This window comes from Eulemur rufifrons, chromosome 24 (genome assembly GCF_041146395.1).
Source record: "Eulemur rufifrons isolate Redbay chromosome 24, OSU_ERuf_1, whole genome shotgun sequence".
NCBI lineage: Eukaryota > Metazoa > Chordata > Mammalia > Primates > Lemuridae > Eulemur > Eulemur rufifrons.
The window spans coordinates 16,755,873-16,768,420 of record NC_091006.1 but is presented as its reverse complement, the minus strand read 5'-3'; the positions used below and the strand labels follow the sequence as shown (position 1 = coordinate 16,768,420).

The window sequence follows — 12,548 nt, the reverse complement described above, 5'->3', positions numbered from 1 at the left end:
AAGGGCTGGTAGTAGAAGCTGTTGCTGCAGACCAGTGTCTCCTCTCTGCACCGCCAGCTCCCACCTGTGCATCGCCCCATATATACTGTGTATGTATGTGTGTGTATTAAAGAATTTACAGTTGAATACCTGGATGCCTGCCACCTAGATTCTATCATAATTTTACTGTGTTTCCTTTATCTGTATCTCTCTCTCTCTCTGTCTCTCTCTCTCTATATATGTATCACCCCCTCTACTTATTATTAATCCATCCTTTAAAATATTGTTTTAGTTTTTTAGTGCATTTCAAAGTAAGTTGCAGACATTCATACATTTGCCCCTAAATATTTCAGTAAGTATGTAATAATTAAGTTCTACTGATAGCTTTTTCTAATAACAGCTTTATTATTCACATACTATGTAATTCACCCATTTAAAATGTACAGTTCAGTGGCTTTGTGTATATACAACCATCACCAAAGTGAATTTGTCACCTTAGAAAGAAACCCCATAGCCCTTTCACTACCATGCCTGATCCCTCCTTGCCCCCTCCCCCACCACCTCTGAGCAACCACTCATCTACTTTCTGTCTTTATAGATTTGCCTATTCTAGACATTTAATATAAATGCTGTCATATGATATGTGACCTTCTAGGACTGGCTTCTTTCATGTAGCATAATGTTTTTAAGGTTTGCCCACGTTGTAGCATATATCTGTATTTCATTTCTTTTTATATCTGAATAATAGTCCATAGTATGAGTATAGCGCATTTTGTTTATCCCTTCATCAACTGATAGATATTTGGGTTGTTTCCCCCTTTTGGCTATTATAAATAATGCTGCTCTAAACGTTTGTGTACAAGCTTTTGTATGGACATGTTTTATTTCTCTTGTATATAAACCTAGAAATGGAGTTGCTAGGTCATATGGTAAATATGTTTTACTGTTTGAGAAACTACCAGACTGTTTTCCAATTAACATTCCCACCAGCAATATTTGAGGGTTTCCATTCCTTCCAGTATTCACTAACACGTTATTTTGGGGTTTTTTTAGTTGTAGCCGTTCTAATGGGTATGAAGTGGTATCTCACTATGGTTTTGATTTGCATTTTCTGAAGACTTACAATGTTGAGCAACTTTTCATGTGCTTATGCTATGTATAACTTTGAGGTACATCTTTTTTTCACTAAGTGTAGACTGTTAGTATTTTTAATATTAATAGCTACATAGTATTTCATTGGATGTGTGTACTTTTACTCATCCAATTAATCCTCTATTACTAGACCTAAATAATATTTTTTTTATCAACTTTGCATGTATGTGCCACTATTTCCTTTGTAAAGATTTCTAAAGTGGATTTTGGGTTTTAGTAATATCTCCATTGGAAGTATTCAATACAAAATGTTAAACTATTCCCAAAATTGTTTAGTCATTTAAAACTGATAAAGTATGTATGTTTTGAAATGCTGTCAATTTTTAGATATAAATTCTGTAATCAGCCATCTGACTAAAAACTTATTTTTGATATATGTTCAATTGAATCTGTGAAACTCTAACTCTTCTTTAGTCATATTGGGAAATATCTTATAATTTGTTTCCTCTTCTCTAGTATTGATTATTCTTCCTTGATTCTTTATCAAATTAATTGGGTAGCATTTGCAGAATAGTTAAGATAATAGTGATGATACTGCTCATCCTTGCCTTGTTCTTGACTTTAGAGAAAGTACTTATATTATTTTACTAAATGTATGTAGGATGTATTTGATTTTTTTTAATTGAGATGAAATTTATAAGACATTATGAATTTTCACACACGTAATGAAATTAACCATCTTAAAGTCAACAATGCAGTGGCTCTTAGTACATTCACTATGTTGTGCAACCTCCACTTCTATCTAGTTGTAGAACATTTTCATCACCCCAAAAAGGAAATCCTGTACCCATTTAGCAGTCACTCCACATTCCACATTCCCGCTTCCCCCAGACCATGGCAACCACCAGTGTGCTTTCTGTCTCTATGGATTTACATAATCTGGATATTTCATATAATGGAAGCATATAATATGTGACATTTTGTGTATGGTATTTTTCACTCAGCATAATGTTTCTCTGGTTGTGCATTGTGTGCTGAGGTCCTCTAATCATTGATAGCCAGGCTGTCTACAACTCTGCCTTAGTCTTCACTTCCTGTTTGTACTGAGCCTAGATGTCACCCAGAGGGAAAGCTTAGGGTTGTCTCAGGTCTTTTCTCAGTAGGTATCCTGCCCTATGCATGCATGTGGCTTTATAAATTCCCCAGTCTACACGAGTGCTTTTGAATGGGATAATTTCCCCAAGAAACTCTCTTCCCAGCTTTTGTATAGTGTGTATATTTGGACAGTGTATTTAATCTCTACATCTTAGGTTTAGGTTAGAATTGGAAATAATGATTTGTACCTTATAAGGGCGTAATGAAGCAGACAGTAATGAGAAATTTAGGTAAGACAGTGCCTATGCTTTGCTTAGCACATTTGCCTTCAGACTGAGGTATGCCTACACGTGAGGTGTACGACAACTTTTGAACAGGTACACAGACCCACGTGGTTTTAAACAAACAAATGTCCAGGTCCTCACCTTCTGTATGTCCTCTTTCTAAAAATTGGTCTCTCCGAGAATCCCTTGGTATTACGGCATCATATTGTTCTAGTTCTCCTTCCTCATCTCCCCCTTCACAGTCACCCCACTTCTTCACAAAAGAAAGACATATTATCTGTCCGTACATCTAGAATCTTATGTTTTATTACCCCAGGGCATAAAAGCTTCTGGGGCCCCAAATAAAGGGACAGTTAGAGATGGCCTTGAGTTAAGGTGAGTGCACAGGAGCAGTGATAGCACCTGGGCTCAGAGGGAATGTACACTCAAAGCAAATTTACTCTTCAGCCTACAGGTCCCGGTGCCAGGACACATCAAGTGAAGTGAAGAAGAGGTTCCAGGACCTGGATATCGTCATTTGTGGGGACACCATTACCAAAGACTAAGATTTCTAACCGGAAATTTAGGGCAGTTCAGGAAGAGATTACAGACACAGCATCCTAGTTACTGGCCATTTCCTAATAACAGAAGAAAATGATCAATGCCCAGGTGACTTTTGGTTTGTTTTATTCTTCATTAAGTGACTGATTTCTGGAGGACTTTAAAAATCAATTGAATTAAATGGAAAAGTATACATTGGTAAAGCAGGCTTTGTGCAGAAATAAACTTAGACTCTAACTAACTTCAACAGCTAGGCAAGGTAGGATCAGGAATATATTGTTCATAGAAATACTTGGTTGTCCCTGGTTTCTGGCACAGAGCTCCTAAAACCCTTGGAATTTCCTAAGTGATAAGAGTGATAGGAGCCTCTTTTGTTCTAATGAGGTGACTCTTGGTGGACCCCTAGATAACTTCAGGATGAAGGCTGGTTGCCAGAAAAACCAAGCCTTGATTAGAAGCTTGGAACTTTAAGCCCTACCCACAACCTCCTCCAGGGAGGAGAGAGGAGCTGGAAATTGAGTTCTGTCACCAGTGGCCAATGATTTCATCAGTCATGCCTATGTAACAAAGCTTACATAAAAACCTGTAAACAACAGGTCCTGGGAGAGTGGTGTGTGCAGAGAGCACGGATATCCACACCATCCCCGTGCCCAACCACACCTTGCCCTGTGCATCTCTTTCATTTGGCTGTTCCTGAGTTGTTTCCTTTATAAAAATCCAGTAATAGTAAGTAAAGTGCTTTTCTGAGTTCTGTGAGCTGTTCTAATGAATTATTGAACCTGAGGGTGGGTTATGGGAAGCCCCAAATTTGTAGTGAAGTCAACAGAAGTGTGAGTAACCTGGGGACCCCACACCTGTGACTGATGTCTGAAGTGGGGTTTGTCTTGTGAGACTAAGCCCTTAACCTGTGGGATCATCACCAACTCCAAGAGTTGGTGTTGAAATTGAATCAAATTGTTGGACACCTTTTCGGGGTTGGAGAATGGAATTGATTGATGTGAGAGAAATCCCATTCATTTGATGTCAGAAGTATTGTGAGTAAAAACAGCACAATAGAATTCACACTCAGTGACTGATGTTGAAACATAATGTGTGACGGGAACATCCTGTGGTGAAAATAATAAGAACATGTCCTTCACATTCCATGTCAATAAAAGAGAAACACTTCATATTAAGCAGGACTTTGTTTTTACAGGAATTGCTGACACTGGAGGATGTGGCTGTGGAGTTCACCTGGGAGGAGTGGCAGCTCCTGGACCCTACTCAGAAGAATCTTTACCGGGATGTGATGCTGGAGAACTACAGTAACCTGGTGTCAGTGGGTAAGGACAGTGCCCCGTGTTGCTCAGAGAGTGCCCAGTCATTGTCCTTTCCTTCCTCAACTTCTGAAAGCTCTGGAGGGCCTGTGGAGCTCTGAAGTGGTAGATTTTTGAGTCTCTTCTCTGGCCCCAGATGAGAGAATATAATGTGCCCCCTTTTGGGAGAAAAGCCTTTGCTTTGCAGACATGTAAATTATGTAGTTCCTAAGATAGAACATCCTCCCGTGTTGACAGACCACTGCTTAATTCAATGAGCCTAAGTCTTCTGTCATTTCCCATGAACAGGGTATCAAGCCAATAAGCCAGATGTACTCTCCAAGTTGGAACGGGGAGAACTATGGACAGTAGAAGATGCTATCCACTGTCGAATCTATCCAGGTGAGTAGGTGAGAGCCAGCAAGGAGGGCAGCAGAGCAAGTTACATGCTAATTGTTTAGAAGCATCTCAGCCATGAGGGGGTCTGAGGGTATGTGGATAGAGCCTCCACACATTCCTCTTCGCACACAAGAGCTCTTTTAGGTGTTTAGAGGAATGTCTACGTCTTTTTCTCCTCTTGGATTTGATCACTGTTTATTTCAGCTAGATCTTGATTTTTTTCCTCAAGGTTTCTTCTTTAGGATGCTAAAGTCTCACCATTCTCCTCCCATTAGAACATCCCTGCCTGTTCTTTCTACCTCTCTTGCTATGAAATTCCATCTCCCATACCTTTCTCCAAAGAGAGATCTTTGATCTCAGCACTGTCTTCTAACTACGGCACCTTCCTGCCTCTTTGGATTGTGTTGTACACATCAAATCTATATAATCTTTATATCAGATATCAGTGATATCTCAATAAACCTATTAAGAAAAAAGAACGAAGGTATGAAATTAGAAATGCACAAGTTTTTGTGGGGACCTGTCGAAAGATTGGCCTGAACTCAGCCACATGAAGGTTAGAAATATTTGTAGGGGAACTATTTGAGTGTGAACATGGGTAAATAGGGTAATCATGGTAAATTTTTATTTCCAGGTTGACTGTTGTAGACTTTTATGTGCAATTGAGGTAGAATGGGGGGTTATAAGTTTGTTTTTTATTACCCTTGAATGTATCGTCATACTTTTAACAAGCTGGCAGGAGTATAGCAACAATAAAGTACATCAGTAGTTCTTAGCAAATGGAAGGCAAAATTGCTGAGAGTCTTGGTCTGAGATCAGAAGTGTAACCTTTTAGAACCCCTTAAATGATGGGAGGTTTAGGAATCATTACAACAGCAACATTGAAATAGGAACAATTCGAATATCACATGTATACAGGCACAGAATGTGACTGGAAAAGGTGAGTTCCCTATCCATTGCAGCAGCACATCTACTTCTGAAGACTATGTGGTCCAAAGTTCACAGGGGTCACTATTTTTCTCTTTCTGTATTGATATAGAAGAATGTGTTACGATAATCTAAAATGTTAGAGAGTTGACTACAGAAGTTTTCCTTTAAATGTGAGATTGATGCTTTGGGAAATTTGGTTTGATGGTCTACATATTGAAAACAGATAGCAAGTTAGAGGAATAAGATGGCCATACTAGAATCTATCAGTTATCTTGAAATCAAATGTTATGTTTATGACATTCTGACTCACTTCTTTGGGATAACAGTTTCTAATACCTATGTCTGCTTATTTCTCTAATCAATATAGTGTTTGGTACCCCTGAATGGGCTTTTCCAAACCCAAATTTGAAATATTACAATAATCATAAACTTGGTCCTGTGCCTTCCTCTTGTTTCAATCTACACACTTTTTCCAAACATCTCATCCAGTCCTCTGTCCTTAAATATTTACTTACTGATGATTTCTACATTGTTATCTCCAGTCAAGACTTTTCTCAAAATTTGTATGTCTGAAACTAGAATTTGAATATCTAAAACCCATTTCAAGATTGATACACTTTATTTATTTTTTTTTTTTTGAGACAGAGTCTCACTCTGTTGCCCAGGCTAGAGTGAGTGCCGTGGCGTCAGCCTAGCTCACAGCAACCTCAAACTCCTGGGCTTAAGCGATCCTCCTGTCTCAGCCTCCCGAGTAGCTGGGACTACAGGCATGCACCACCATGCCCAGCTAATTTTTTCTATATATATTTTTAGCTGTCCATATAATTTCTTTCTATTTTTAGTAGAGATGGGGTCTCGCTCTTGCTCAGGCTGGTCTCGAACTCCTGAGCTCAAACGATCCGCCCACCTCGGCCTCCCAGAGTGCTAGGATTACAGGCGTGAGCCACCGCGCCCGGCCTAAGATTGATACACTTTAAAATGCACATGTGGTTTACCCCATATTTGGAACCTCAGTGTTAGTCCCCATCTCATTAAAAGGCATTACCCCACTATCCAGTGGCTCAATCCAAATAATTAGGAGTAATCCTTAATTCCTCACTTTTATTAATCTCTTCATATTGAAATCATGACTGAGCCTTATTTTTTCTTTCTCTAAATTATATTCTGATTTCTTCCACCTCCCTCTCCATTGCTCCTTCAAACCAGTTTTCATAATTTTTATGCACCTTCTTTATTTCATTGCTTCTTTATTCAGTTTTGCCCTATCTAGAATGTCTGCTCAGAGAAAATGAAGAATATATTTCTCTCTTTTCATTTTTCCCAACACCTTGATTTCAAGGAATATATTTCTAATTATATCACCATCATCAGCATAATGCTTGATCCATAGTCATAATTTAATAAGGATGTGTGGATCCTTATTTGTATGAATGTGTCCCTTATCATTTTAAAGCAAATAGCCCTTCCAACTTCTGTGGTCCAGTGCTAACAGTGACTTAATTTTATTGTCCCAGCATGCTTTATAAGACCACATTTAGAAAGCAGCCAAACCTATATTTATTTATTTTGAATGAGCTAATATTGTTTATACAGTGGCTTGTTTTACCTTTTGTTTTCTTTGTTAAATTATTGTGTTTTACCCCTATTCAAGTGACACTGAACATATTTATGTGGAGTTTTAAACTGAGGTAATAGTGTAGTCAATAAAGAGCTAGCCTACACAAAGCTATTTGTGAAATAGTTTTATTTTGTTCCATCTCATGGAAAGATTTATTATTCTCTTCTTTTCTAGAAATCAAGAAAGTCGATCATCTACAGGTGCACTCACAAAACCAAAGATGTCTGAAGAGAGGGGTACATAATGCATTTGGAAACATCATTCAACAGAGAAAAAGTAATTTTCCTTTAAAGCAAAATCATGATATATTTGACTTACATGAGAAAATATTAAAATCAAATTTAAGTTTAATCAACCTGAACAAAAGCTATGAAATTAAGAATTCTGTTGAGGTTAATAGAGATGGACAATCTTTCCTCTATGACAAGCATGAACAATTTCATAATGAAATGAAATTCCCTGAATGTGGAAATTCTACAAATATAAATTCACAACTCATAAAGCATCAGAGAACTCAAAAGATAGATAAACCGCATATATGCAATGAATGTGGGAAAGCTTTCCTCAAGAAGTCTCGCCTCATTGATCACCAGAGAGTTCATACAGGAGAGAAACCTCATGGATGCAGTATATGTGGGAAAGCTTTCTCTAGAAAGTCCAGACTCACTGAACACCAGAAAACTCATATACGAGAAAAACGGTATGAATGCACTGAATGTGACAAAGCATTCCGCTGGAAATCACAGTTCATTGCACATCAGAAAATTCATACTGGAGAGAAACCCTACGTATGCACTGAGTGTGGAAAAGGCTTCATCAAGAAGTCTCGGCTTATTAATCATCAGAGAGTTCATACAGGAGAGAAACCTCATGAATGCAGTCTGTGTGAGAAAGCATTCTCCAGAAAGTCCAGGCTTGTAGAACATCAGAGAACTCATACGGGAGAGAAGCCATATGAATGCACTGAATGTGACAAAGCATTCCGTTGGAAATCACAACTCAATGCACATCAAAAAACTCATACAGGGGAGAAATCATATATATGCAGTGATTGTGGAAAAGGCTTCATTCAAAAGGGCAATCTCATTGTACATCAGCGAACTCATACTGGAGAGAAGCCTTATATATGCAACGAATGTGGAAAAGGCTTCATCCAAAAAGGCAATCTCCTTATACATCAACGTATTCATACTGGAGAGAAACCCTATGTGTGCAATGATTGTGGGAAAGCCTTTAGCCAGAAGTCATGCTTAATATCCCATCAGAGATTTCACACAGGAAAGACTCCCTTTGTATGTACTGAGTGTGGAAAATCCTGCTCACACAAGTCTGGTCTCATTAACCATCAGAGAATTCACACAGGAGAGAAACCCTATACATGCAGTGACTGTGGGAAAGCTTTCAGAGATAAGTCATGCCTCAATAGACATCGGAGAACTCATACAGGAGAGAGACCCTATGGATGCTCTGATTGTGGGAAAGCATTCTCCCATTTGTCATGCCTTGTTTATCATAAGGGAATGCTGCATGCACGAGAAAAACGTGTAGGTTCAGTCAAGTTGGAAAATCCTTTCTCAAAGAGTCACAGCTCATCTCATACAAGTGATCTTATTCGAGATAAAAACCCTGTTAACGTGGTGACTGTGCAGATGCCTTCTGTGGCAGCTCAGACTTCATTAAATAACAGTGAGTTCCAAGCAGATAGCAATGTAGCCACTGTGGGACAGCCAGTTGCCAGATATTCATCCTCAGCAGACAACAGAATTTGCACAGAAGAGAAATCTTATGAATGCAGTAGTGCTTTCAGTGATCAATTACATCATATTTTATGTCACAAAAAACACACAGGAAAAAACTGTGATACATTCAAGATGGAAAACCCTTGAGTAAAACCTAGTTCATTATAATTATGTGGCTAATAAGCATATGATAGCAAAATAGTGAGAATGCAAAGGCTGGGAAAGTCTATTATGGAAAGATAGACCCTATTCTAGAGTATGTCTTCAGTGAACATAGATCACAGGTCATCATGAGCTTATAGTTGGTAGAAATATAATGACCATGGAAAAGTCCTTGCCCAGACATAAAACCTCAGTAGGTATCAGAGAGTTATGCAGGAGAGAAACTGTTGGAAGACTGTTGAAGGCCACGAATGTGGCAGAGTTGGCAGTGGTATATTCTGCCTCATCAATTGTGAGAGGAAAACATAGAAATAAAACTATGAAAATACTAACTGGAACATCTCCAAAATATGAGAGAACACGTGAAACCACCCCTATGAAAATGAATATTTTAAAGATTTCTATCATAAACCTAATATCATTATACAGCAGATAATATACAGGAAGTATATTTTAGGACAATATACCTTGAATCAAACTCCTAGTTGGTATGTCAGTGACTCCTTAATTAAAAGGAGATTGTCTGTGTTGCACATCATTGGTTCAATTTATAACACTATTCACCCCTCCCCTCTTTTTTGGGCATGAGTCTTCTAGTCCCAAACAAGACCATTATATGGTTAGCTCTTGTATTTCTTTGATTACTAAATTTATTTGTTACTTTGGACTCCGAAGTGCTTCAAAAGGAAACTTTGAATATATTTAATTCTATAATGTAGCATACCATGTTTGGATATGTTTACTTTGTAAATACAACCCCAGTGGAATGAAGTTCAAAATTTGTGAGTAACCAATCAGCTATGCTCTTACCGTAGAAGGTAGTTTTCATCCTAACTCTGTGGTTTGTCTTATTGTTGATACACACAACACTCAGAAACATTTTTTTTTTCATTTATTCCCTGTAATAGGTACGGTAGGTGATGGCAGTGATAAAATTTTGAGCCAGCACTTTTTAAAGCTGGATTATATGCATGTAACAATTTTACCCTCCAGCAAATGTGTATACCCATGCTAGCTGAAAGGGACATACAGCATAAGAATTAAAGTGTCCTGATAATTTCTGTTCAAAGGACATTATTATTTGGAGTGGGAAGGGGAAAGGGCACAATTTTACTTACATAAAACAGGATATGAATACTTTTTAAAAAATGTTCATGTCTTATCTCTACCTAGATTTTAAATTTGTGATAGTTTGTAGATAATTGTGTATTCCCCAGCACATACTAACAGAAATCAGTTATATGTAGATTTGGAATGTCAGTGAAGGTGCGTGATTGGCCAAAAGGACAATCAATCAAAACTGTTTTTGTCATTGAAGGAAAGGACCTACTGGAAAGAAATGCTAAGGATTAGTATTATTAAAAAAAAAATGAAAATGAAGTCCTAAATAGACACTTGTGTCTCTGAGACTATAAAAGAGGCAGATTAGATAAGGAATAGAATCCGCAGAATAAGCCCAATTAAAGGAAGAAAATAACTTCACTCTTTAAAAATAGAGGACAGTATGTAAGCTAAAAGATGAGATCCCTTTGGATACCTTGGAGGAGAACTCTTAAATTTGTTGATACGTCTATCACCTTTGAGAGTTGCTACCATTTCAAAGATCCCAGCTCCTCTGTGACATGATGAATTGAGATGTGATTTATCTTCCTTCTCACCTGAGGATGGGGCCCTTGTCCTCTCTCCAATACTCAAGAGTTCTTTCCCTTCATCCAATAAAGACATATCAAAATTAGAAACAGTGAGTCCTGCTTATATGGCAAAAAAAAAAAGTTGCCATAAAGTTGCTGTCTCACAACTGAACCCAAACTCTGGGTTATTGGGTAATTACAAGGATTTTTTTTTTTTTTGCATCTGCATTGTGGCAGGCACTGTTGTACATACAGGTACACTGACGAACAAAACATAAAAATATACAAAGTATCCAGCCTTTAACAGGATGGATTCAGTACAGGTGCTCTCCAGGGAAGAATAAGAAAGGGACACTTCAACCTAGACTCTAAATTCTCTCCATTTCTTGTCTTGTGAATCTGCACATGCTATAATGGCAGTTATAGTGTCTTTAATCCCTGAACTAATCCAGTCAGGGTGTCTGAATGGGTTGCCTGGGCCTGCTCTGCTGACCAGGTGTTGAACTCACCTTTCAGAAGTTGGCATCCCAGAGAAATAAAAAATTTTAATTGGATAGAGAATTTCAGGTTGCCCCTTAAAAAAAGTACCTACTGCTTCATTCACCTCTCCACCTTCATAAAAGTTATAGCTAACATTTATTAAGTGTGCTGTTTGCCAAACGGTAACTTTATTATTTAGTTATTTTATACTCTCATATGCTCCATTTCCATCTTCCTGTGTTTTAGGGAAATACTTGATTACATCTGAAGCCTCATCCCTTTCTCCTTGTGGTAGGTAACCACATACTCTATTCAGTTGTGCACGGGCATTGGTCTTCACAGAGACTGTCCCAGGATTTGGCCTCAAGTCAGTGTCACCTAGACGAGCGTTGCCCGTTCTCTTCTCCATCCCCTGAAGGAGTCTCAAAACCTACACAACTTTGGTCCACTGTGACCACTGCCTCCCCATCCCCTTCAGCCATCTCACCTTCCGCATGCGTGTTGTTCCTCCAGAGGCTCTCCTAAGTCGGAGGCCCTTCGGCGTACTAGACAACTCTACCCTAAACTCCCACAAGATTGTATTTTCTGCTCAATAGAACCTGCACATCCCCTAAGATGACTGCGTCCATAGTGCTCCTTCCCAACGGCTCAGTATGGGGTAGAGCGCGGGCTATCTTATTTTTTTGCGCAGCCTGCTAAAGTTTTCATACTTTTAATCATTTCCACGTTTAGCGCGGTGATGGGGGTGCCCTGAAGTTAATGCGGTACCTTCCCACAGCGCTGGGGTGTAGCAGTCGTTAGAGATGGGTGCGGCCGCATTACATCACAATGCAGGGCCAACGGCCAGCGCTTGGACTTCCGGGAACACCCAGTTTCCGGCATAGGCCAGCGGCCCTCAGCGTTCCTAGCGAAGGAAGGACTGCGTAGCTAGAGCACCGGAGTCGGAAGTCGTTTTGGTCTTGGGTTCAGTGTTTGGTCTTTACTGGTGGAGACTGGGAGGTGGAAGATCAAGGTGCTGGCGTTTGGTGAGGGCCTTCTTGCTGCATGATAACATGGTACAAAAATATCACTTTGCAGAATGGCAACGAGAGGGCAAGAGAGGCCCAACTCATCCTTTCATAAGAAACCCACTCTTGCAAAAAGAACTCGCTCCTAAGAAAATGGCACTATTCCTTTCATGAAGGCAGAGCCCTGGTGGCCTAATCAACTCAAATTTCCCACCTCTTACCAATGTTGCATTGCTGATTTAGTTTCCCACATAGGCTTTTTAGGGGAATGTTGAAACCATAGCAAGTCAAAACTGC

The 12,548-nt window shown here is 39.0% G+C and overlaps 1 protein-coding gene across 1 annotated transcript; it reads left to right on the top strand.

The window, feature by feature from the left end:
- Positions 1 to 4,201: 4,201 nt before the first annotated feature.
- On the top strand, positions 4,202 to 9,118 carry LOC138374242 (zinc finger protein 613-like). The gene is made up of 3 exons (XM_069456952.1): positions 4,202 to 4,312; positions 4,595 to 4,687; positions 7,407 to 9,118. The coding sequence occupies exons 1-3, from the start codon at positions 4,279 to 4,281 to the stop codon at positions 9,116 to 9,118; spliced, it is 1,839 nt and encodes a 612-aa protein (XP_069313053.1). The 5' UTR covers positions 4,202 to 4,278.
- Positions 9,119 to 12,548: the final 3,430 nt, after the last annotated feature.